The following is a 27,733-nucleotide window of genomic DNA, read 5'->3' on the forward strand; positions in this document are numbered from 1 at the left end:
TTCATGAGAAACCTGTGTGCACCGAGTCCTATGGAAAAGAAAACAATCTGTCATTTAATGCAAGGAAAACTCGAAGAATCTTGATAGCAGTCATACTGGCACCAGCAAAAAGTCGACAGATAATCGGACCTCATGTGAAATCTGCCGTAGTAAGCGGTCTATCACTTTGTAGCCTTGTATCTAGTGTTGTTTTGGTTCGAACACGGAATTGTTTCTGTATGAATGTATCTGGCGAGTTCATTTAATTTCGTATTGTTAGTTGACACAGGAAGGGTGACTTTCTGCTGTGTGTGTGATAAATTGCTGTGTTTTCGTGTGGTGCACTTTGTGTTGGATATTTGACTACTGTACAGGTGTATTTGTGATATGCCGGGAAAGTACTGTAGTAGTGTGGAAAAAGCCAGCATTATTGCATGAAGTGAAAACGTCCCGATAAAGACTATATGTAAACAAACAGGTCGTGCAAAATCAACCATAATGAAGTTACTGGCAGACGCCAGAGGACTGCCTCTGACTGTCATTCCAAAGCACAAATTCGGTGGTGGGAGGCAAAGAAAAACAACCAAATCTACAGACGCTCTCCTAATGAGAGAAATAAAGAAAAACCCTCTACTGACAGCATCATAACTTAAAAAAAATGCACCCGAGTCTGCTGGAAAACGTTAGTGTTCGCACGATCCAGCACTGTCTACAGAGACACTTGGATTTGCCGTGTCATACTGCTGCTGCTAAGAAGCCACTACTCATCGCCCACATGAAGAAAGGTCAGCTTGCTTTTGCAAAGAAATATGCACACTGGACACCTGCACAGTCAAGGAAAGTTAATGTTTTCCAATGAAAGCTCATTCCAACTGTTCCGAATGGGAGCTGCTAAGGTTCGACGTCCATAATCTTCAGATCGATATGACCCAAAGTATACGGTTCTGACCCAGTCTGTAATGGTGTGGGGATGTTTTTCAGGTGAAAAGGGTAGGGCAGGTTTATATTTCTTACCACAAAACGTGACAATGAACACAGACCGATATGTGACAATAAACACAGACCGATATATCAATGTTCTTAAGGACCATTTAGTGGATATGCTTCAGATCCACGATTGTGATCTTTTCATGCATGATAACTCTACTTGTCACATGGCTAAGGAGGTAAGGAAATGGCTTGAGGAACAACAGATAAAAACGTTACAGAGTGGCCTGGGAATAGCCAATTGAAAATTGTTGGCATCGTATGAAGCAATTCCTGGGAAAGAAGAAGATTCAGAACCTACAGACAATCCAAACGGAACTGAAGAAAATGTGGTGCATTGACATGGACTTAAATTATTTCCGAAGTCTTAGTGATTCCATGCCCAAGCGCATCCAAATGGTTCTCAAAAGTAAAGGCATACTAATGTATGCATTTTTTGCTGTATCTAACAGCTTAATAATAGCTTTTCACATGAATTTTCTGTATTTTTTGTGCTCGTTATGAGGTCCGAAGTCATTTTGCAGCGGGTGTATATGGGTTTACTAGAGCATTGTCCGTTACAGGATTAACTGTAAGATAAGATCTCTTGGGAGACACAACACAACCTTTCTCAGCTCCAGAAAAGAAAGCCAAAAAAATCGCGGCTGAAAATTTTGTTCTGGTTTGGCTGTCTAAAAATACCTCATAAAAAAAGTAATGTTTTCTTTGCTTCAGCCAACTTCATTATCATCATCCCCCCCCCCCCCCTTCTTCCCTCTTCCCAGGGAGCAGTCCAAACTCTTCCTCGACTTGCATTGTAATCCACCCTGAAAAAGGAAACAAAACTTGCAATCTGTTTGCACAGACTGTGGATCTGGGGATACATTAAACAGGGCCACACTCGATAATCACTCGAGTTTGGATTCCACTTTAAACTGTATATTTAGTCCTGATTAGTCCATCAGCATAAAATGAACTCAAGACAAGCATTATGAAACTTGTGCATTTTCAGATATTAAAATGGGGAATTATTCTTTACTCTCACGTTAATAGACGTACATTCTAACATAATAATGAGCACTTTACCTTCTTCCCAAAGCAACCAAAGTTTCTCCCATGTATTTCCGTGCATTTTGATGATTGGGATTCAGCTTCAGGGCACCTTCAAAGTCTTCAATAGCCTTCTGGAAACTGCCACTGTTGGCATACCTATTATAAGGCAAAAATAGTAGTCTTATTACACGTAGACCAAAGCATCAGTTGATGCAGTACTACTTCAATGGAATATTCACATATTAACATTTATAAAGAAACAATTTTAAATTGTTACAATGGTCAAACGCCAGCATCAATTCTAAGTTGTAATGGGCCAATCCTAATTTTAAAATGGGAGAAATATTCAATTTGAAACCTTGAATATTTATGTATGCAAGGTTGCATGTAAGTTATGATAATGATTCAATATGTTACTTTATAGAGTATACTGTTTTCAACAATTCTAATTCAAGAAGATACTCACAGAGCTCCTCTGGCAACCAGGCCCTCCACATTTCTTGGATCTATGTTCAGGGCCTTGTTCAGGCACTGAAAGGCTTCTGAATGTCTCCCAGACTTGAAGTGTTCAATGCCTTCCGCCACACTCCTGAAAGCCCATTTGCTAGCTTGAACCTGGCGCAGCTCCGATGCATATTCTAGTTCAGGGAAGCGACATCTACAAAATAAAGATATGTAGTGTTATCCACTGAACATCCTAGTTTGGAACCTTATGACAAAACTGAAACTTAAAACTGTCTCCATGTGCTATGAGAGAAACTACAAATTAAATTAAATGAGTCCATGAATACTTTCAAAACTTTGATTGTAATTTATACTAAGCTTTCCAATAAAAGATATTGAAACAAAGATATGTTATCTGTAACCCACTGTGCTTAAAAACATTAAGAAAATAGGTTAATACTTACTGATGACATAAGAATTCTACACTTCCTATATTTCACTTTATATTCTTCATCTTATGTAGTTATGTTGTATAACATCTAAAGCATTATGGTTTCTCTAGTTTCTACATAATATTCATGATGAAAAATCATATTACTTGACAACAAGAAAGAAAAGTGCCATGTGAGGTCAAGTGATTGTACTTAAAATATGAATGATTACCGCTCCCACTTTTACTAATACAGGGTGGTCCAAAAACATGGTATCACATATATGGGAGGTGGTTATTATGTTTATTTTGTTGTCATTATGCTGGACATTATGTTTGATTTCTAAAATACATTTTTAAATGTTTTTTATGCTTTGGCTCAGCTCCATCATTCAATCAGTGAACATCTTCAACCTGGGCACCACCGTTCTTGATGCACACATGAATCCGTTCAATCGTGCTCTCGATTACTCTGTGACACACAGCGACAGGCATGAGCTGTATTACATTGGTGATTCGCTGACCAAGATCTTGCAGGTTCCTTGGTTTCACAGCATAAACACATTCCTTCAACCCCCCACCCCCTAACCAAAAGTCACATGGCATGATATCGGGAGATCGTACCGGCCAGAGAAGGGGCCCAGCTCTTCCAATCCAGCTTTTCGAAAATGTCTCATGCAGGTACCGGCAAACACCCTAGTGTAGTAAGCCGATGCACCCAACCTGTTGGAAGTAACCTGACTGCATGATGTGAAGTGGGATGTTGTCTTCCATGAATGTACGCAGCATGGCAAGGTATCTTTCACCGGTAACAGTATCTGCATCAAAAAAGAATGGACCCACAATAGCCAGTCTTGAGACACCAGATTTTCACCTTTGGTGAATCGCGTACAAGTTCCCGGAATTCATGCAGATGTTCTGTGGACCAACTCAACCTCCCAAATAAGTGGTAACATCAATAAAAATCAATAACTCAACCTCGCATATAAGTGGTAACATCTTTTTGGACCACCCTGTACAATAGAAAAGTAGCATTAAAAAATAGTTAGGAACAATTGACAGAGAATTATGTCAAAATTTCTAAGAGAATATGAATGTTAAGTCATATAACTGTAACGTAATGTGGACCAGATCATTCTCTACTAGTACTTTACATATCAAATGATTTTCATGATTTTTAAAATTCAAATAATGTCTGTGAGATTCGTAAAGAAGTTCAAATATTTGAATAAGGAGTGTTCCAGATATCACAAACATGATTCCAAGCTGCACAATATTATATTTTACTTTCTTCTTGTTGATAATAGTCCAAAGATGTGATTTTAATACATTTTAAGTTGTCTTTGTTCTTCAATCATCCCGATTTTGTATTTCTGAATCCAGCACTTCAAATAATTATTAACGATGCATGGTAATGCCAACAAACTAACATTATTATCAAAACGAGAGAAAGGATGGATTTTTGCACTTTTGTGTACCTTGCACACATTAAAAATTATTGCACGAATATTGTAATTTGGAGGGACCTCATATGTACAGTTCAGTGGTCATCAATTTGATGGTCTCTTGCTATTTATTATTTTAACTGCACTATACTAAAGAAAAAAGTTAACATATACTACAGTAAATATTGCCTCAGTTGCATCAAACCTAACTACACAAATTCAACAAGGCTTCAGCATTGAAGAGCTATTGCACCACAAAGTGGTAGTATTTTGGTCTAGTAAAAGCTTCATTTCACCTGAATAATACATATTTCATTTATCACTGGTACGAGTTGTCAACGTGTGCCATTAATAAACTAGTTTACTTAACTATGTAGTAGGTCTAGTATGAGATCATATGTGCAAGAGAGAGCAAAATATGTCTTGAAGAACAGGTGATTCCTCTACACATGCTTCTACTATCTCTCACAACAATGGACTCATTGTAAGGTCATGTCCAGACTAGAAAACACTGTTGGCAAGCCGTTTGTATATATTTGTTCCCAAACGGTCAGTGCTGGTGTGAATCCTGTTCCCACTCTTCTCCATTCAGTTGGAAGACTTGCATTTTGGGAGTACAAATCTCACTGTATCCGACATTCCCTTTGACTTTCCATGTATTCAGTTAACTCAGTTCATTTTCATAATAAAGTCAGCCGATGACGTCAGCACAGAACCATCCAGTCCAAACAATCCCATTTGGTCACAAAATCATGTTTGCTAATAATGCTTTTTGATCTGGACCAAACCATACAAGGAAACATAATGCCACTAAACTTGAGGTCGGAACATTTGAGCCAATGTTTACATTTATGTAGGAGATGTGAAAATCTTTGCAGAAATTATACAGCCAACGAAATAGTGAGGATACATACTTCAACAAGATGCCGATATTTATCTTAAATTCCGTAAAATGCATGTACAATGCCTTTATTTAATGAACCCAAATAAAGGAGAAATGAAATTGTTTAAAAATTAAAAATATCTCAATACACAAGGCTTCAAAATACCGAAACACCAGTTACCATGTTACAGGCGATAAAATTTAGGGTTTGCATGGCTTTAAAAAACACTATTTCTATTACAAATGCCTAGACAACAGCACATGACCCCTGATACCCTAGGAGAAAAAAAAAACAGATCTAATTGTTCAGAATTTTAAAATTACTGTGGACCTCGGAAACTAAAAATATTTTGAGTAAAGTCACTGTTGTAACAGGCCAACTGTTTGGTGGAACACTAAAACTTAGTTCATGGAATTAGAATTACAAAATTAAGTTTTAAAAACTTAACTTACAACTAACATAATTTGTACACACTATTATCTATGGTGTGACAGTGATATATTCTGACAGGATCCTGAAGAAAAAGGTCTCTGAAAATTAAGCATTATGAACGTGATACTAGATGACAAAATCTAATTGCAGAAAGCAACCATACTTACCCAGAACTTTGTTATCAAGTGCTGTGATGTACTTGACGTGCTAGACAGACATACTACTGTCTCAGTAAATACATTCAATTCTAAGTAATATCCAATATTAAAAATGTCATATCAGAAAATGTTTGTTAACAGGTTCATAGCCAGGGACATCCTTATTTGATCAGAAAACTACATATTGATTCTCAAATAGGCAAGTGTGTTGTCGAATCTCTGTTGGTGTACAATAAAAATATAAGACAATAAAAATAATCTGTAATACATAAACTTAATAAATAAGTCAGTGACACACATACATAATTCACGCTGTAAAGCAATAGATTTAGGATGAAAGCACAAACGCATGCACATACATATGGACGTTGCTATTACTTCACTACAGAAATTTTCTCACTTGAATTTTTGACATGAAGCAAAGATGAATATGAATTTTACATCCAGGTCAAATTAACAAAAAGAAGAGAAACACACCAGTGAATTAGTGAATGTTTTTACACTGAGATTTGTGAACATTATACCTTTCAATTAACACTCCGGAATGCACATTTTCACAAGTTTCCACAGAGTTGCTTTTGAATAGCATGCTACCACTTTTTACTTTTAATGATGCAACACAAAACCAAAGTTTTACTTCCACAGTGACTTTTAAGTTATAACTGATGATACAGTGAATATCTAAGGGTACCTAATGAACTGTGCTCAAATTCTGTAAAACGACGCTCCAAAATAAAATGTTTTGTTGAAAAATCCCAATCTGATTACTTGAAATAGCACTGCCATACTGTATTTGTTCAAAACATAATACATAACATGTATGAAGAGAAATACAACTTAAATCAGACTGCAAGCATTTTTTATTGCAGACAAAGAATAAAATTGTACGATGACACATGAGCATTTATTGAGGGTAAAACAGTGCAGTAAATAGACAAATGCAGAAAAAATGTGGGTAAGTAACATATACGTGTTACAATCATAACTGAAAAGAGAAGACCAAGCAATAGTTTGAAGTTTGTGCTGTCTTACATTTTACAGTACGGTGTACTTATTAAAATAAATGGCTTACAGAGAGAAAGAGGTTGGGTACATTGCAATCAACCCTGGGATTAACTGTGCCTCAAAAAGAGCACTAATGCATACCTACTTCACGGGCAACACTTGCACTGTTACAATCAAAAAATGAGTTAGGGAGCAAATCAAAATGGGATTTCCATCACTCAGGACTTAATTTTGGAATTTTCACACCCGAGGTTATTTCCGCAATCTCTTTCTATGCAAATTTAAGTTAGTTACACGCTAATCTTTGTTTCTGGGAGGAAGGGAATTGCCAAATCTATTCTGAGTTCAACTAAGAAAAAAATTAAGGACTTTTACACAGCAGTTACATAAGAAACTTCCCAATGTTATTTACCTTAAACCTAGATGGCAGAAGGATGAGGCCACTTTGAAGGGAGGAGGGCAACATCTTTGTTTCTCTACAAATATTACATAGTAGACAGAGAACTAATACTGGCACAAAAATTAAACACTCAGCTCTAAACTTATCAGGAGGAAAGAATGCAGCTTGGAGATGAGTTTTTAGTTTGTTTTATGCTGCACATGTGTGTCTATAACTTTCCTGGTTTCCAGACAAGTCGGATGTTGCCATAATTGTTCCAGCATATGGCCTAAGAAGTTTTTAAAATTAAAAAATTGCATATTTAAGTGAAAAATCATTCAGCACACTGAGTGAATTAAGATATTACGCAAAGTTTGAAATTTGATTAAATGGCTGATGTTTTAATATTTCAGAGTAATTCTTTGAATATTTTAATAAAAAAATGGTAAATTTATGCATACAATTGTAGTGGAATTTAAGCAGCAGTATTGGGAATGATAAAAATTGGTAACAGTATCGGATCAGCTTTTTTTTTATTACCTGTGTTAAAATCAAGATGAAAGTACAGCATTTAACACAGCACAAATTAAAGGTGTGAAATTTAAAAACCTGCAGATTTTTTAGTATTTTTAACTTTATCCCTTTCTTCTTATATCCAGATTAACAAGAACGCAATATCCTCCAAATGACAACAGTATTTGTGGTACTTTACTCTTTGTGCTGCGTTGAATGGTGTGTTTGAATCCTGATTTTATCACAAGTGACTATGTACTTTCTTACACTAAGAGTCTTGTCACATTTTTACTCTGCTTTAGGTGCATTATTTTCTGTAACATACATAGGTACACATGTCCACCAACCCTTTAACTATCTCCAAGGTATGAAATACAAAGTGAATTATACTGCGCATGCATGCTGAACATTCTTCCTTTGTTTTTCTTCTAAGATCAGTTGCAATTATATGCTACACTTTCTAAGTGATGTAATATTATAAAGTTAACGTCAGTCACAGCATGCAGCTATATACATAACGAAGAAGTGTCAATCACTTTCGGTCATGTGGTCACTTTCATGACCTCACTACGACACATAACATCTGTATAACATCTGAATCTGTTGTGCTCAGTCTATCAACACATTTGATATTTTTCCTATTACATATGTACCCCACGCATGTGACCGATGTTAACTTACGTGGCTTAGAAGTGCAACAGAACGACACACCTGAGATTAGAACAAAGACAAAGAAATAACATTCAGGTACACAAAAGCGCCCACATGCAGTATACTTTACAATGTTGCAATCTTGCAATGAATACCGATGGAGGACACTGGCACCCCACTTGCCTGACTGAGGGTTACACATACATATTTTTGTTTAATCCTGCACTTGGAATATTACTTCCGTAATTTTTTATTCATAAAAGCATGGATAAAAAGGTTTCTAGAATTCTAGAAACAGATATCTAGAATTTGACAAGAAACCTAGACTTCAAATCTTCCTTCCTTTCTTTCGTGAAACAAAGAAAATAAATCTTAATTCTTGCCACATGTGCATCTTATCCACTTCTTTTAAATTGGGTCTTGTCCAAAAAAACACAATTCAATTAAGTAAGTTGAACACTCAATCATTAAAGTAACTAGTGTTGCTATTCTAACGTTTCACTTTTATACATTTATTGTAAATGAAAATTGAATAAAAAACTGCAAAATAAATACATATTTCACTTATCACATATGAAATAACTTAGCTTTTAAAAAAGATAGCACGGACCATGTTACTTCAAGAAGTAATTCAAAATGTGGCATGGCATACCCACTTGTCCATGTGATTGGGTTGTATTCTTTTTTACCCCTTTAGGTTAATGGCAATGATGAAGGAACACACACACTGAACTTTTACTGTAGTTAATCACACATGGAATAGTTTGAAAGTTAAATTACCTTCCTACAAGGTGCTTGTTGACCACACACAGCTACTATCCCAGAAGTTAACATTGTTGCTAGTTAAGGCCATACTGACCTCATGGTTACATTGTCTTCATCATTCTACTTTGGTGAAAGTTTTTACAGTGAATTGGTGAAATAAGAAGAAGACACAATGACGATTAAAGGTCAATGGCTTACTCAGGAATCAAAGCTAGGACCAAGACATCAGAGCACACTATACTAAACACTCCACTACAAAGGTTGGTGTGAGGTGAGGGTGACACACACCCACTGCCAACAGAAGTAGACTTCCTATTACAATGCCATTCTACTATTGGATTCAAAATTATAGATACTTGAGTTTAGACTGCAATTAAAACCTAACCAGTAGGCCTGCAAAATTTACATCAAAATTTAGCTTATTCAATTCTGAGTTAATCTATGGTAACCACATTTATTTTCGAGTATACCTTATATTTTTTATCGTCGTGAAAACAGAAAAGGGACATTTTTTTTTCTTAGTTTTGCAAACAATCGATTTTCTTGACATTCTATAAATCAAAAACGGCTTGTCCAATCGTGATGAAATTTTAGGATGGTGCAAGCAGAAAGGTTTTGAACACAATTCTTAGTTTTCAGATTTACTGGTTAGTTTTTAATTGCAGTCTAAACTCGAGTATCTATAATTTTTAATCCAATAGTAGGTGCTGAGATGATGAGGAAACTTACTCAAAAACAAGTTTTCAGTGCATATGTAATTTGCATATTTACTGCAACAGATGCAATTGAACTGAAATTTATGATTGTGTTTGTATTCACAAAACATCATGGTAGTGCTTTTGACTAAGTTCGTTCTCATTTGGTTATTCCAGTTAACATCATTTACCAAGAAAAATATCAGCAGAAGATAACACAGAATTTCTTGGCAAAATATCCATTCATTATGTCTTAAATTCTCAAGACATGCATGGCATGTATAATCACTAAAATATAACATTAAAAAATAAGTGATTCCAGCTTTTCAGAACATATTTTCAGTCCTCTCCTCAGAGATGGTCAATATGAAGACATTGACAGCAGGATTATAAGAGGGAGGGGAGGGGGTTTAAAAAATTAAGCAGATTCACAGACTGAGGATCTTGTCAATAGGATGCCCTTTCTAACCATCAAAAGAAGAAACTCCAGTCCCTACTGCCATCGGAGGAAGGGACATTGTGGAAAGATGATCAGGAAAATCAGAAAGTGAACAACGAAACTACCATATTTACTCATGTAGAAGGTAACCAAAAAAGTTCTTGCCGTTCTTGCTTGGATGCAAAGAAGTCCATGAGTGCGTTCCGCAGGTCTCCCTCATTTGCGAAGGACCTCCCACGGAGGTGGTTGTCGAGGGAATGAAACGTGGTAATCTGTTGGTGCAAGGTCTGGTGAATATGGTGGATGGTACAGTGTCTCCCAGATAAGTTGCTGAAGGATCTCCCGGGTCCTCTTTGCCACATGTGACTTGGCATTGTCGTGCAGGAACAGCACACCCTTGTGATTCACCAATGCCGGCTCCTTCTGCCTCAATGCATGGTGCACCCTTTGCAACTGCTGAGAGTAGAGGTCAGCAGTGATGGTCTGACCAGGTGGAAGGAGCTCGTAATGCACCACTTGCCGACAATTCCACCATACAGAGAGCATACCCTTTCGTGGGTGCAGAGGTGGTCTTGAGGTGTGAGAAACAGGGTCACGTGGCGACAACCAATGTCTGGTATGCTTGGAAGCATCATAGAGGACCCCCTTTTTCGTCACCAGTGAGTAAGCGATCAAATATGGGTGTGTTCAGGTTCCGAGGGAGCAAGGACAAACAGGCTGCCATTCGTTGTTCCTTGTTGGCTGCCGACAATGTGTGGGGTACCCACTTGCTTAACCTGTATGACTTCCTATCATGCAGGTGCAGTCTGACTATTTCAGTGGAAACATGGAACCTTTCTGCAAGTTCATCACACGTTAGACCACTGTCCTCCTCGATGGCTGCTTTCAGGGCCTCGTCATGCCACACATGTGGTCGTCCACTGCGAGGTTCATCCAAAAGGCTCACATCTCCCGAACGGAATTTCTGGAACCAATGCCTGGGAGTGAGTTCGTTCACGACATTCTCCCCAAATGCCTGGCAAATGCAGCGACTTGATGCGGCAGCTGACAGGCCCACTTTAAAGTCATACAACAAACACACTCGAACAAGCTGCTTCGATACCTCCATTTCTCTTCGACACTGGACGAGGTATGACTGCTGTGCGTGCGCAATGTGCCTGTATTACTGACAGTCTATGGTCAGACTAACTCCGGATCGTTTGGCAGGCACGTACATCATTTAGTTTCCTTTCTGTGAGCACATGATTAATGGGACATCAAAAACAGCAAGAACTTTTTTGGTTACCTTGTATAATGCACACTTTTTTCCAAAAAATTTGCCCCCAAATCTGTGTGTATTATGCATGGAATAATTCGAACAGCCAACACGAAACCATACAGGGTGATTCTATGATTTTGTGACACTTGCATTGATCTTTCATGTTTACGGAAACATATCATGTTATACATCGTTAAAAAGCTTAAATAATGGAGTTTCTGAATATGCCAACAGTACTCCATTCAGATAGCGACACTAATGTGAAATGTGGTTGAAATAAGCTCATCCCAAAATGAAGGAACATTCTGATTTTTAGGGTACTTTGGATGAAAGAAAACAAAAGGAAAAAGAAAATAATAATTAAAATGTATTACTGGCCAAATAATATTATATATATGGAGTGTGTAAATGCCTTAATGGAAGAAATCTTGTACTGGTAACTGCTAGCTTGAGGGTCCTGAATGTGCTTCGTATAAATGTTACGTAAGTCATCGAAAAATTATATACTTTAAGTTTTTTTTACAAAAAGTAAAGAAGGAATGAGCAAAACTACGTGTAAAAGTTTGAAGGCTATTTCCCACAATTTTTCACTTTGTAATGTAATGTTCTGAGACACCAAGAAAAGCAGTGTCATTCTGGCTGAATTTGAGCATGCACCTCTCATCACATGGGATGCTTATCAGCGGAATTTGTTGGGCAAGAAATAATAGAAAATAACTTCCTGAGCACTGCAAATACGTAAGGTAATTTTGATCTCTCTTTCTACTAACACAGAATAAATAAGATGGTTAAAGAGTGTAAGTTTTGGGAGGCAAACACAGTGGAGGGAGGAGGAGGTGGCATGGGTTAGTGACATATTGTTTACACAAGAGGATATTCTCATCTTGGTCCACATAGCAACAGCTTTACAACCTACAACTAAGAAAGCCATTTCTTGAAACTGGAATGTACTGCGAATTATATACGAGATATAATTGTTTGTCTCCCCCTCCCCCAATCAAAAACCTGGGGTGTGCATTATACACACGTAAATACGGTATTTTTCACACACTACTATGATATTCTGACATTTGCCAGACGAGCACAGAGTATAGAAGCACGTAACAAAATGAAATGTAGTGCAGTTGGTTAAAAGAGTTTGCCAGTAACTTGGGAAATAAAGATTTCCAGCTTGCTAGCTGGTAGGAGATAGAGTTAAATGAGAAATGGGCTAAACAACCAACAATGGCAACTACTCTACAATAGTAGCCAGATCAACTGGCATGTAAACAAGGCAATAGTGTAATTTCCAACACTCATCTTGGTCATCAAAGCAAGCATCATATGGAGAAATGACATTTTAAATATTTCAATGAATGACTTTGTGAACTCGTACTTTAGGGGATGAATATATCATGCGGTAGCTGGAGCTGTACTTAGGAAAACATCACATTCTAGTGTTATTCCTGATTTCAAACCAACTTCCTTGAACTAGAATGAGGCAAGATGTAACAAAGATATTGGAATGTGGAGTCCAGGAAGGACTATGCGGAAAAAAAATTATTGTTTAGACTACTGAATCTTGAAGATTGACAGCTTAGTCCAGGGACATATATCAATATTTCTATAGTCCGTGGGTTTTTGAATGAAGGGAATATATGACTACCGGTAATATGTTGCTAGTGTGGTACACAATCATGTACTACAATTGTGGCAGAAGGCCTGTGTGATGTCATAAATCCAAGATGGCTACCGCTTCATGCACTGAGAAAATCCATCATAACTCCTTTAATAGTACTTTTGGAAAAAATTTCATAGATACATGTATTGTTCAGAATTGAAAAAGGAACAAAATTTATTCTTACCAGGTTTTTCATATCTCGCACTGTTATGGAAATATATCCAGTGAAACTATTTCATGCCCTTTTCTGCAAGGATTCTATGCATATTTTACACTTTACTCGACATTGTGGCATATAAAAGGGGAAAATTACTGCCTGTGATATTTTGTTGATGCCTACTATTGTGGCGTATTGCCTGTGTGACATCATACATCCAAGATGGCTGTCTCTGCAGACATTAACAGACAAAAGGACCATATCTCCTTAACTCCTCTAAGTGTAATTTTGACCATTTGTAAGTTTGTTGGGTTTTTACACAAAGGGAAGACATGTGTATGAAGGATCAGTTCAGAATCAGTTTGCAAAATGATTCCCGTTGCACATTCATCTGGGGAGAACCTCTATTACGATTTAATCCAAGAAATATCATAGAAAGGGATCAGTTTGGTCGAGATGGAATACTGGTATGGGAAGACATCATGCTCAATGGACGTACGGAGCTGCACGTCTCTGCTGGATGTACTCTTACTTCCCAGAGGCACAGGAATGAAGTACTCTTACTGCCCAGAGAGAGAGAAACGAGGTACTCCAACATGTGTGACTTTTCAGAGGCCCAGTCGGATTAGACTTCAACTTCAAGGCTGAAAAGATGATAATACATGTGTGCATCAAACCAAATTGGCGGATGACTTTCTTGAACATGACTGGCCACCAAGGTCCCCAGACATAAATCCTATAGGGTCTTAAGGAGACGAGTTTGCTCGCGATCCTCCACCAAAGATATTTCCAGAGCTCCGCACTCCTCTTCATGGGAAATGGAACAAGCTGCCTGTAGAACTCTTGAACCACCTTGTAAATAGCATGCTACGTCGTTGCCAGGGTGTGTACCTAGGTAGCAGTTAGGGATAACTTCACCCCAGTCTCTTTTTTTCCGTCAAGGAAGTATCTTCTATGTTCTTATTTTTTGCATGTATGTCCCCGGCCGGTTCAAATCCGGGAACTTTTCTAATGGTGAAAGTAGGCCCGGCGCCCACCCAGCATCGAATAACATGGGTACCTTTGGGGTAAAGGCGGTCAGGGGCGTGATGCTGATCACATCACCCCCACTCACGACCGGATCAAGAAAGTGTGGGGCGTTACCCCCACACCCCCTATACGCCTTCATGGCGTGGTGCTATGCACAGGGGAACACTTTACTTTTTTTTTTTTTTTTTTACCTTTATGTCCTTGCACTAAAAAACAATTGTTAATTTCATGCATTCTACTCTCTTGTATACCATAGAATAATGTTTTGATTAATTTTCACCATGTTTTATGCAGTTCTGTCACTTATCTTAGTTATGCTTAACTTTTGGACACTATTGTAGTTATAAAAAATTTAAAAATATTTTTCAATTTTTTATTAGTAACAGAAAATGGAAAAATCTGATAATCAAACTCTAAATCAGGATATTCACAGTATATCATGTGCAGAACCTCCACGGTGGCCATCTTGGATTTTGGACGTCATTATGGTTTCTGACACATTGTAATACATGATTGCATGCCTCCAAATGAAAGCATCCTTCATACACATGTCTTCTCTTCATGTAAAAACCCAACAAACTTACAAATGGTCAAAATTACTCCTAGAGGAGTTAAGGAGATATGGTCCTTTTTGTCTGTTAATGTCTGCAGAGGTAGTCATCAACAAAATATCACAGGCAGTATTTTTTCCCTTTTATATGCCAGAATGTCAAGTAAAGTGTAAAATATGCATAGAATCCTTGCAGAAAAGGGCATGAAATAGTTTCACTGGATATATCTCCATAACAGTGTGAGATATGAAAAACATGGTAAGAATAAATTTTGTTCCTTTTTCAATTCTGAACAATACATGTACCACGTGTATAAGCTTAAATCTGCTGTTTGCTCATAGATGGCGTTAGTGAGCGTATGAAGCTACCATGGGCACGCCATACCTGGTGTTTGTATGAGTTGGACATCTGCCAACACGAATCAGTGCACATCGTCAGCACGTGCAGACAACAACAGACAGTGTTCCTGTGGTAAGCATGTCTAGTTTTGTGCCAGAAAAAGAGCATATGCGGGAAGCTCTGATTTTCTGCTTCCATTTGAAGAAATCGGCTGCCGAATCGCATCGAATGCTTGTGGAGGCCTATGGTGACAGTGCTGTATTGGAAACAACGTGCAGGGATTGGTTTCGTCGGTTCAAAGATGGCAATTTTGACCTGAGCGACAAGAAGCGTGAAAATCGGCCCAGGAAGGTTGAGGACCTTCAATTGCAGGCTCTTTTGGACGAGGACGATACCCAAATTCAAAAGATGCTTGCCAAGCAATTGGGTGTTACTCAAGCAGCCATTTCCATGCATCTATGTGGCATGGGAAAGGTTCAAAAGATTGGAAAATGGGTGCCGCATGAATTGACCGATCGGCAGCTGGAGACACACCAAAACACATGTGAATCTTCCTTGCCAAACAAAAAAGAAAGTCTTTCCTGCATCGGATTGTGACTGGCGATGAAAAGTGGATATATTTCGAGAATCCTAAACGCAAGAAATCGTGGGTTGATCCCAGCCAACCATCAACATCTTCCTCGAGACCAAATCGCTTTGGCCGGAAGACGATGCTGTGTGTTTGGTGGGATCAACAGGGTATCGTCTACTTTGAGCTGTTGAAACCTGGTGAAACTGTCACTGCCACCACCAACAACTGATCAAATTGCACCGTGCTCTGTGTGACAAAAGGCCGGATTATCAACGAAGACATGACAAGCTGATTTTCCTCCACGACAACGCCCCATCACACACGTCAAGACTGGTCCAAAACTACTTGGAGACACGCAACTGGGAGGTGCTACCCCAACCCACCTATTCACCAGACCTGGCCCCTTTCCGACTACCATCTGTTTTCGTCGATGGGCCACGCCCTTGCTGAGCAGCACTTCGATTCATATGCAGACGTCCGAAAATGGCTTGATGAGTGGTTTGCCTCAAAAGAGAAGGACTTTTTTTTGGCATGGTATCCACAAAATGTGGGTGGGCAAAATGTGTAGCTCGCGAGGGCAAGTACTTTGAATAAATTTCTTGTTGCTTTCTATGAACAAACCATGTGTTTTTCTGACTACAAAACAGCAGATTTGAGCTTATACACCTGGTATATATGAAAATTTTTCCAAAACCACTACTAAAGGAGTTATGATGGATTTTCTCAGTTAGTGCATGAAGCGGTAGCCATCTTGGATTTATGACGTCACACAGGCCTTCTGCCACAATTGCGGGTAAAACAAAAAAATATGGAATCTAAGTGAGTCATTGTAGTGTTTCCAACTTGTCACAACTGACACCAAACTTAATTCAATAAAATCCTGACAAAACCTGTAACAAAAAATTTGTCAATGAACTTGTCATACAATCAAAAATAACGAAACAATGATGATGATGTTTACACTTTCTTGAAGTAATCTGTTGTATAAACTATGACAGATAAAAACTAAGAATGGCTACAAGTTAAGTGTGTACCTCAAGCCCCTCATGTGGGAGTAGGTTCTTGATCCATGTCCCATAATGTTCGCTAGGTGGTTCGTGTTGTTGGGGTTGTTAAAACCCAGGCATCTCTCCAGAATCTTCTCGTAGCTCTCGCCTTTATGTTCTTGAGCTTTCCTGTGGTGCAGACAGAAAATACATGCATTAAATTTATGCTCTAAACGATACTGAAACACCCTATACTGAAATATCATACCACCCTTGCACAATATTATTTTTCAGGTTTTCTAATACATCTGCAGATTGTATTCAGTGTCCATAACTAATCAAAGGCTTACCACCATTTTTCTCTTGCAAACATCAGGCTAGAATATGTTCCAAATGATCTAAAATAGAAGACATACATTATAGAAAATATGTAAGCAAGGCGTATAACAAGTAAATTTGACAAATATTTCCATGTTCATGGTAATCTGTCACAGTATCGCTGAATTCATCTTCGCTGATTAATACACATTTATATATATATATCTTTCATTAAAAAAAATAATTGCAATATGTGTTACATTTACAGCTAGCAATCACTAAGGGACAATTTGAAAAATAGGTTAAGAATACAAATGAATCTGCCACGGAAATTATAATAAACCACCAATTTCTTGTAATAAAATGCATAATAATTACTACCGTGAAAACTTGAACATCAGTTAAGGGGTGACCCTTCACCCAAGTCTTTTGAACAATTATTGAAGTGTGTGCATTGAAATGATGATAAAATACACAAAATATGATTACGACTCAAGTAAATAATAGACAATTCATACAGAAGATAAAACAACCACCCAATAACCAAAACAACCAAGGTATCTGAAAGTGAGAGGTGTAAAGTTAATGAAAATGCAGCGATGAAATGGATTGTAACCACATCTGTGATGATGATGCCAATATTTATGAGTGCAATTTCCCAAACATTCACATGAGTTCAGCCTTATTTTCAACACTCAGGTAATCATCCATTTTGCAACCATTTTCAATAAATGAACTGTTGGAATTGAAAGCACATTACAAAATGCACGCATACTCTATCAAATTCGAGAGAATCCCACACAGGTAAAATGACGGAAATTAAAAACCCGGATTGATGTCCTGGTTGAGGCTTCAGTTTTCACCAACATATTTCTGTAAAACCAATGTGCAACCACTTTTGGTAAGTGCGACAATGAGAATGCGTGAAGATTAGATGAAATCGATGAAGGGATACACAGAATACTCATGACCAGTTTGGAATTCAAACTTGGGAACTTTACGTGGCGAGATCGAAAGTTGACCTCTTAATGTGGTTAGCCACCAAGCAGGCTCATTAATGGACCGGTTACTTCATTTGGGTCATGTATTGTATCATATTATATCATATTGTAAAGAGAAATACAATTATTTCACCAGTTAGATGTGTTCTGTAACTATCATATTTTCCTTCCAAAAAGGTCTACAAAAAATGTTAGAATTCCACACAGGTAATATGATACAGCACTGAAAAGTTATTAAAGAAACTTGTAAGTTAAACATTTCTTGACAAATTAAAATATCTTCAGATGTATACAGTACACAACACATTATAATGCTTCACAATTATGAGCACGTTTACAAATGATTTTCCAATGTACTTCACTTAACTCTTATAACTAATAGAAGAGAAATATCAGTAAACCATAATTAAAGAAGGGATGTGTAAGTAACTGCCATTCACTTGCAAGGGTCCCATGCAGACCTGTCTTTATATACACGTAACACAGATTGAAAATATACAATATGTATTATTAGTTTCCCACCACATCCTAACCAACAGAATATTTTTATCTCACCTGTTTGCCTGATGACTACAGGTTGTTATTTATTTAAAAATGCATAATCCCATCAGTGTTCATTAGAATTCTTCACTGTGTGCTGCCTCATAATATAGAAACAATATGAATAATCTCTCATAAAGGCAGCCATGCTTTTAAGAATCGTTTAACAGAAAAATCATCCCAAAAGTTGGTTCCTCTCAGATAACATGTCACGTTCTTCTGCCAAAATCATATTTTTTTTTTCAGAGGGACATAACCATATTTTTTAATCACCACTCTTACGTTTAATCAAGCTGTAATGTCAAATAAACATGTAATTAACATTTATTTCTCTATTAATTAAAATAATGAGAACACTGTTTCAGTAAAAACACAATCCATTACAATGATTTAGGAAATGTGCACATAGTTTTTGATTCAGCATGCATAAACAGAGTATTAAAAACTTCTCCCCTGCTTTGCAAAGCACATTTCTTCCAAAAAAAAAAGAAAAATAGTAGGAAATATGTACAACAGATAAAAACCACACAGATCAAAAACTAAAGAGCATGACAGTGAAAAATCATAGGAATTAAACTGAAAATGTGGAATGGAGAAATTAAAAAAATAATTCCACAATGGTTCATCAGAATGGGAAAAGAAGCCTTATTAACACGGCAAGTACAATTCCATTCCCTAAAACACATGGGAAAAAATAATAAAAATAGAAAAGTACAATTTGACTAATGATTCGTGGAAATAAATGCTTATAGATTTGATTCCTTACTTATTAATAACCCCATCATATGTACCGAGTTCTGGGTTTCAGAGTTGTATAATAGTGGTGGTACTCTTCCTCAATTTCTTTCCAGGTATTTTAAACTAAATTTCTAAATCATTCTCTAATGATTCAACTTACTGTAAGTCTATTTACGGCATATATATTCTTAACCTTTAGATTTCCAATGTAGAAACTTGATTCTACATTTTTCAAGGGACGAAGCATAAACAACACTTATAAATGTATAACCTGGGAAAATTTTGTAATGTTTTGCTACACTGGGAGCAGAGAATTAAAATGCAAAAGCCAGAACGTAAAATTGAGGTTTCAAAGAACTTACATAACACCATGTAAAATTATTCTCAACTACGAGCATCACTTGATAGTAGTATTGGTTCAACCCTGGTAAGTACCCAGCATGAACCACCATTTAAAATTAGCTATTAACTCTGAATCAGTACTGGCATGCGTAACTTTAATCATGGATACTACTCTTCAGTAGATCATGTACGAGGGGCGGTCATAAAGTTTATTGTATTACCATGAAGGAAGAGAGCTGCATTTACACCACATAAAGCAACAAACTTCTCCCAGTGATGCTCACTCACTAGGGACAAAGGTTGCAGACAGCAGCAAGTTGGATGTCAAAGTATAGCTCCACCATGGAATCACATATTCATCCTGGAAATGCCTGGCAAGAAGAGAGGAAGTTGCTAGGTGCCAGGTTGGGTGAGGCATGTGGCGTTTTCTATGCCAAAAAGTACATAAAATTGGTTTGCCATAAAAAACTCCCCAATTGTAGTGTGTTCTGCCACTGTCGTCGATTCGCTATTTACGCATTTACTTGTCGGCATATTTGTTCGACAAACACTCGTTTGATGGCAGCACTGTTGTCACAGCTGCAAGGGTGAAGTAAAAAAATGTGAAATCAGTCAGTGCTGGGCAGCGCACATTTGAAGTCTCTCGCTGGTTTCGAGACCAACTTCCCCTCTTTGGAAAGGAGAAGTAAACTACGAAAAATGACTTAGTTTTTTGATTCGTATTTTTTTTAAAGCCTTACGCACAACGAGCAAGTATAGCAAGTCATGTACAAGTTTCGAAGTATACGAGGCTATCACGGCAAATTGGTATTCACTCACTGAGTGAGGTAAGTTTCGTCGCCAAAATATGCGTATCTACTTTGGTATTACGGAATTGATGCATACAGCAGGATTTTCAGTGATTCAGCCACCTCGATTGATATCTCCAAGTTGCCAGTTATTTTCCATTCACCCTACGTCACGTCGTAGAATGAAGAAGTAAAGATGATGGTTCTACTCTTCCCACAATCTACAAGCAGTGCAATTGAATTTCTTACAACTGCTTGAGTAGGTCAGTTGTATCGGTAATTGGAAACTTCAACTTTGGTGTTTGGAAGGACTTGATTTGACAACGTAGTATGACATAGCGAACTAAAACAGGTATGTGCAGTGCAATGACTATCTTGTGGTTTTGACCGTGTTGCATTGAACGTATATTTGATAGTTAAAATCAGTACTTCATTGCCGCGAAAATTAAAATGCCTTGTCTTTCTGAAAATTACGAAGTGTAAAAATCAATGATTATTATGCTAGTCTGCTTGCTTCGAAAGATTGCCTAAAAAAGAACAATCAACTGCATGTGCTTTGTGAACGCTATAAATTTGCTTGGAACGTTATAAATTAAAAACCTTGTGTTTTCTAATTGTGTGCGTAAATGCTGCGATTAAAAGTAACATTCGTAAATCAAAGTAATGTACTTCAAGAAAAATGTTGCGTGTAAATCCTTGAGCTTTTTGATTAGTTGCAAATGAGTACTCGCGGCGAACCACGACGTTATTCATAAACTATGTTGGTGATAGAACTAATCTATTAACATCAAAAGGTGATTTGCAAACGTTAACAATTTGTTGCCCACCCTTTCTCTTCCCTTTGTCATTTGAAATAAAAGTAGGTTAAATTATGGGGATACAATCAAATATGTAGATAGATTACATTCTGAGCATCTATATTATTATTATAAGCTGGGTATAGGTCTAACGACAATTGAACAGAAAGAAAACCTAAAGCTGTAAATTCTTAAATGCAAATATGATTGCCCACTCAGGTTGATGTATACGTATATTTATCTGTTATGAGAACATAATGAAAATTGCAACGTGTACCAAATATTACTTGTTAAAATGGACGCGTTATTGCTATTGTGAAGTTGTTAAATTTGTTAAAAAATCTACGTAATCAAATTGAAAAAACTGATTTAGTTTGAAATTAATATAAATCTTGTTACATGATTTATCCAGAACTTACGGTAAAATGCAACTATGGTCATGCGATGTAGTTTAGTGCATAGGATAGTTGTAGTTAGATCTTTACACAAATATTTTGGAAGTGTTATCTATGGAATATGCATCTTGCTATAAAAGGACAAATTTGCAAGCTTCCAGATGGTTCGCCCGAATACTGAGTCAATTCGGTCCCTTCATTGTGAGGTTCGTTCAGAGTCTTGAAGCTATGCTTAACCTCGTGGTAGGTGCTTCAAACATCAAAACTATTGTACGTTCTACACTTTGTAATTTCCTAATTCTGGACATTTCCACACACCTTCCTAAAATTGTAGATTAGTAGAACGTCATAGGTAGGAGTTCATGGCCAAAATATGACAGTAAATGGGCAGGTGCATTGTCTGCAAGGAGTGAGAACCTCAGCATTACGCCATGCTTTTCGCTGATAATCCCTCATAGCTTAGCGAGGAGGTCCTGATAATATCTTCCAGTGATATTTGGTCTTTCGGGCATAATCAGGCTAAGTACACTGTTGCAGTCCCAAAAACAGCAAAGATTATTATCCTATTATTCTAGGATTATGGCAGCATTTTTGCCTTTTGTGGTTGTGCTTCCATTGTTTACTCATTACATTCTTTTCTGGGTTGTAGTGTACACCCAGCATTCATTTATATTTTTGAGTGGGTCAAAGATATCGTCCACGTCATCCTGGCACAGCAGCAACATTTCCCTCACCTAGTCTGGTATCTACTCTTTTTGCATGGGTGTAAGCTATCTCACAACCCATCAGGCACTGACCTTTGTCATGTGTAAAGAACTGTAGATAATGGTGCAGGGTTGGACTTCTTGTGGACTTCCTGCCTGATCTCACCAATAGTGATATGCTGAGGCCTCCACTCCTGCCACAATGCTTGGTTCCCGCTTGAATGGCAATTGGCCACTTCATGGTTGTCTTTGAGATTACTTTGTCCACATTTATAGCATCTAGCCCTCTTTAGCACTGTCATATGCTGGTGCATTATCACAGTAGACTTATGAATATCCTTTATGACTGCACCTCGTACATTGCTAGGTAAACAAAATGCCAACAGATGCATGGTATGCCAGAGATCCTAGTCAAGCCTGCATTTTTTGCATCAATTTCTACCTTCATGGAGTTAGAATGTCCTATTCATTATGCAAAATACAGTAGCACTAACAATTCTGCATCAAACTTCTGTGGAAACACTGGCGTCACTTTTCAAAAAGACTGCTTCTATGAACTTATGTTCTGCATCTCTCTTAAATCAATTAATATTTTAAAGCAAAAGTCTGGTTTAGTTATGTCAAATGTACTTACAACTAGTGCTTGGCTTTATTGACTTTGTATTTTTATCCTGGCACGGACATCAAATTACACGTTAATCTAAACCCATTTGCAGCTATTGTGAACATAACATTGAAATGCATATCTTTTACCACATTTTTGCTTTAGGCCATACATTGGTCAAAAACATGATATAAAAAGACATGTCTTGGTCACATTGAGTGTGCTATTAACATTGACAGATACTATACATGAAATAAGTGTACATAATGAAAGGGAATTTTGTCTTACCCCTCTTTTTTTAAAGTATGTACATTAGAATTAGTGAAGGGAGATAATATTTAGAAGGAATGTACTATGAAACAAAACACGAGTGAAAGTTCTTTTCCCCCCTCTTAACCCAAAACCATATTTTGAAGTGTACTTAACTACAAAAGAAAAGGAATATATTGCAATTTTTGGCAATATATTTACCTTTCTAGGACATGTTTGGTAATTTTTAGAGCATAAATGCATGCATATTTCCAAAATTTTTTTAAAAAAAATGTGAGTAACATACTTGCAACAAATCTGACCAATTTTAAAATACTTTATTTATTCCTACTTAAACCCTTGGCAAATTTACTCTGGATATAAAATTCCTGAAATCCATATTTTACCATTTTATAGCTGAACAGAAAAAATAATAATTCTACACACAAGTGTGTGCACATGCAAGCATTTTACTTTTAAGTAGAAAGAGAATTATAACATTTTTGCATATAGATGTGCTCAAAACTAGTTTAAACATGATCTCTATCACAAACCACTTATTAATACCACAAAGCAAGCAGTCTCCGCTTGGTGGTGTGACAAAAAGGGACCAGCATTGTTTCTACTGCCTGTTAACTTCATGTCCAGAAGAAAGGTTCCTTGCAATTCTTCACAATTACATAACTATTATGTCCCCAACAAATTTTCACACCCATGTTCTTATCACTACAGGGAAAATCTGTGCTGCCTAACCATCACAGAACATTCTGTAAATAGATGAGTGCCTATTTTAACCTAATGTAACTTTCACCTACCTGCTTGGTGACACTAGATTTAAAAAAAACTTTCCCCAAGTATACATACCAAAGGAAGTCTTCTTGTCAATCAATACTTAAAAGGTTGAACCATGACATCAGTTAAGTATTATTTTGGTAAGTTTCAAATATCTTCATTCTCATGGAATCTCATGGTACAGATATTCTTGTTCAACTCTCCTCAGTTTATTGAATTATTCATTCGTAACTGTTCATTCCACATGTGTAATTATTCACTCGCAGTATATTATGAGGTAGCTGTTAAAAAGCGGTACCTTCCGCATACCACAGCCTAATGAATTGGTCCACTGAATGAAAAGATTCTGTAAACATGGTATGAAAATAAGAGGTGATTGCTTTCATAATAATGTACTTCATTCTTACCTGCTTGGAAAAGCTCAAAAACGAGCTCAGATGAAGCAGCATGTTGTAAAATAGCCCTCTACACAAACAAAGTGGATTTGTCGGTCTTTTTTGGTTTCAATTTCACTTTGTCTTTACTTCTCAGTCAGTGCACCACTTGAAAACATCACAGGTCCAACTTTCAAAATTGGTTTCTAGCAACTTGCCATCATGGATTTCATATGTCAAATATTGTTCTATTGATATTTTGTGAACTTATCTTTCTCATAGCTGCCTTTACCACTCTGTAATACATATTATCACTCACTTCATTGAGCAGTATTAACAGACAAGTATTTATGCATATGCTTCTAGTAGAAAATAATATCTTGTTTTGTTCCTTAATAGCAATCAAAATTTAAAAACTAATTAGCTGTTATATTTGTGCTAAATCAGTCCATTATATGTTCCTTAAATATGAACTTAATCAATAAAACAAAACGGAGGAAAAATAATTAAAATAGAATAAAAACAGCACATCACCTAACTCACCTTTCTAACATGAAAATGAACATTCAAGTCTGTCTATAATAAAAGAAAATGCTTACTTGAATGAGAGAGGTAAATCTTCTGGGTAAATAAGCCCAAGACGAATATCCTGGTCAGGCTGCAAAGTGATTCCTTTCATTCCACAGACAACTTTCTCAGACTCCGGCAGCACCTCCAAAACTTCACAACGAACCAAGTCATTCAGCACATAATTTCTGTTCATGTTCTTCTTATCTTGAGGTGGAATAATGTTTGTGATCGGGCAGAAAGCCTGCAGAAATGAGTTCAACAATGCAGTTTATCTCATAAACCCTTACAGAAGCACATGAAAAATCATAAAAAAAAAAATCCCAATGCCCACTTTTTAATGGACACAGAAAGAATCATTGAACCTCGCAGTTCATGGTAGTACACCCAAATGTCAACCTTACTTCCACTTAGCACACCCTGGACTCCATATTGCAGACTGAGGCTCTGCTATATGAACCTACGGCCAGTATGATCCTCTGTAGGGTTGTGTGTGTGTGTGTGTGTTGTCCTTATGTGTGCTGAGAACCCTTTTACAGCCTTAGATTTTAACCAAGGTAAGAATATTTTAGTTCTGACACGTTTTATTTTAGTTATGGTAAGGGGCTGGGCTCCGTATAATGTGATGGATGAAAAATAGCCTAAATGCTGATGCACCCATAGTTTCAAATTCAATCAAATCAATCTGGCTGCTACATCTGGAGGAAGGGGATCTCCTAGATTAAATGTTTCCTTTTCCTCAATCTTTTCATGTATTCCACATCACTTCTGTTCTTCAATTTTAAGAGTCTTGCAAAGGTAAAGTAATCCTTTCCTGTGTGCAGACAAATACCAAGAGTATCCATTTTGTCAGAATGGAAGAGGGTTGGGGGTTGTGTTTACCATTCTGATAGAGCAGTCAACAGTCGCATGTTTCTACAGGCAATTCTTAATAACCCAGCAGAAGCCAATGACAAATGGAAGACTGATTGAGGGGGAAGCTGAATTAGCGGTGCTACTTTTGTAGTCTGTGAAGAAATAAATCTGCCTATACTTGTATTTTTGTGCTTTGTTTGAGGTAGGGAGTCCCAATTTCTTATGGAGGATCGAACACTCGAAATTTGGATTTCTTAAGAGTGCAGACATGTTTGACATTTGTTGTTCTTCTGTGCTGCATCAGTGGCATAATTTAGGTTCTTCTCCAACACAAGTGAGGTATACAAGATAACAAGAAATACTGGTTCATCATCAAGGGAGATAGACACAAGGTATGAATCATTACTATATTCTTATTAGTTTCAGAAATATATATGTATATATATTTTTAAAAATGATTAGTTCTTATAAGCTTTGGGTATATACAAGGAATAGTACTTTACTTTAAAAAAAATCACTGTTCCAATGTATATTGTTATTAGTTTCAGAGATGTAATTCTCTTTTCTAAATGTATTTTTCTTGTAAGTTTTGGGTATATACGGGGCATGGTACTTTTCTTTAGAAAACATTTTTTTCTTCCAAAAATATCAAGAAGAATTGCATAATTTTTGCAATGAGAGGCAATGTACAGGTAGTTTAAAGAAAAAAATAAGTATTTTTTTACACTTTCTCTTACCACTATCTCCACTCATATTCTAACCTGTACTGAACAAAATGTGGTATGATTTGAAACTTTATGAAGTTACAAAAATATTACATTTTTATTTAAAACCTTACGGAATTTCGAATGTCATGCTGGAAACATGATTGGTGTGGACGTAAATACCAGGAAAACAACCTCAGAATCTAAGGGTTACTGAACTTAGCTGTTAAGTTGGTAGGTAAGGAGGTCTAGTCACTTATGCAAAGAAATAGGTAGAAAAATTTCAACAACCCTGGAATCAAAGCTAAATCACCTACATAGCAGTCAGATTCACAACTGACAAAAGCCCTTGTGGCATGCATCATGTACAGGATTCCCTTTTTAAAAAGAAAGAAAAGCTTACCTTGATGTTAATATCCCACAAATACTTGGTTTTCCCCACATTACTGCACACTATCTTCAATATAAGACCAGACACAGGTTTGCTTGACACCGACCCAATGATAATATCACCTCTCTTGACAGTCTGAAAAATAACAACATATGTTGATAGTAAAACAACTAAATCTCCAATGTTCTTTACATACTAAAATAAAATGTTCCAATAAGATTCAACACTAGAGTGCCACATGGGAGCACTTTCGCTAGCTCCTACTCGTTTGATTCCCCCACATAGAGCCCTACGCTTGAACATACCACACTCATAATGGAATGATTGGCAACATCATGTATTTCAGAGCCTAATAAGCAGCACTGTGAACCTAAAAACCATGGAAGGAAACTATGCAATAACAATCCTAAATAATAAGTCTGCATATTACTATGTAAGACCCAAATATGAGTATGCAATATCTACAGACCAAAACGTAAAATGGGATCTTTTGATACACATGCTCACAGGCCTGCTTAAGCAATTACAAATATCGTAGCACAGTGCAACACATAACTAACTGCACGTTATTGTTCACTAAGAAAAACAATAATCATATTCTGTGAAATAATAGGACGCAGTTATGACTGTTGAAACGAACATCACTTTAATGCAACACTAATCGTAGAAAAATATATATAAAACGATTGCTTAGGCAGTTTCAGCCCATAATCATTTATTTCATTTCCATATATCAGTGTGTATTGGTAAGATACACAAAACTACATTAACACGTAGATGATGAC

The 27,733-nt window shown here is 36.9% G+C and overlaps 1 protein-coding gene across 5 annotated transcripts in view; it reads right to left on the minus strand.

The window, feature by feature from the left end:
- The window catches only part of LOC145987872 (uncharacterized), an 87,738-nt gene that overhangs the window by 49,683 nt on the left and 10,322 nt on the right, over positions 1-27,733 (minus strand). For 4 of the 5 annotated variants that reach the window (XM_083122640.1, XM_083122639.1, XM_083122641.1 and 1 more), the window contains exons 5-9: positions 26,961-27,083; positions 25,031-25,242; positions 16,838-16,978; positions 2,465-2,656; positions 2,032-2,154 (exon numbers count right to left, since the gene is read on the minus strand). In XM_083122640.1, the coding sequence (XP_082978766.1) occupies positions 2,032-2,154; positions 2,465-2,656; positions 16,838-16,978; positions 25,031-25,242; positions 26,961-27,083 (791 nt within the window). Of the gene's footprint in view, positions 1-2,031; positions 2,155-2,464; positions 2,657-16,837; positions 16,979-18,663; positions 18,891-25,030; positions 25,243-26,960; positions 27,084-27,733 lie in introns of those variants that run through there. The other variant, XM_083122642.1, reaches the window with a different exon arrangement.

Source organism: Lepisma saccharinum, chromosome 5, assembly GCF_977018435.1.
Source record: "Lepisma saccharinum chromosome 5, izLepSacc3.1, whole genome shotgun sequence".
Classification (NCBI taxonomy): Eukaryota; Metazoa; Arthropoda; class Insecta; order Zygentoma; family Lepismatidae; genus Lepisma; species Lepisma saccharinum.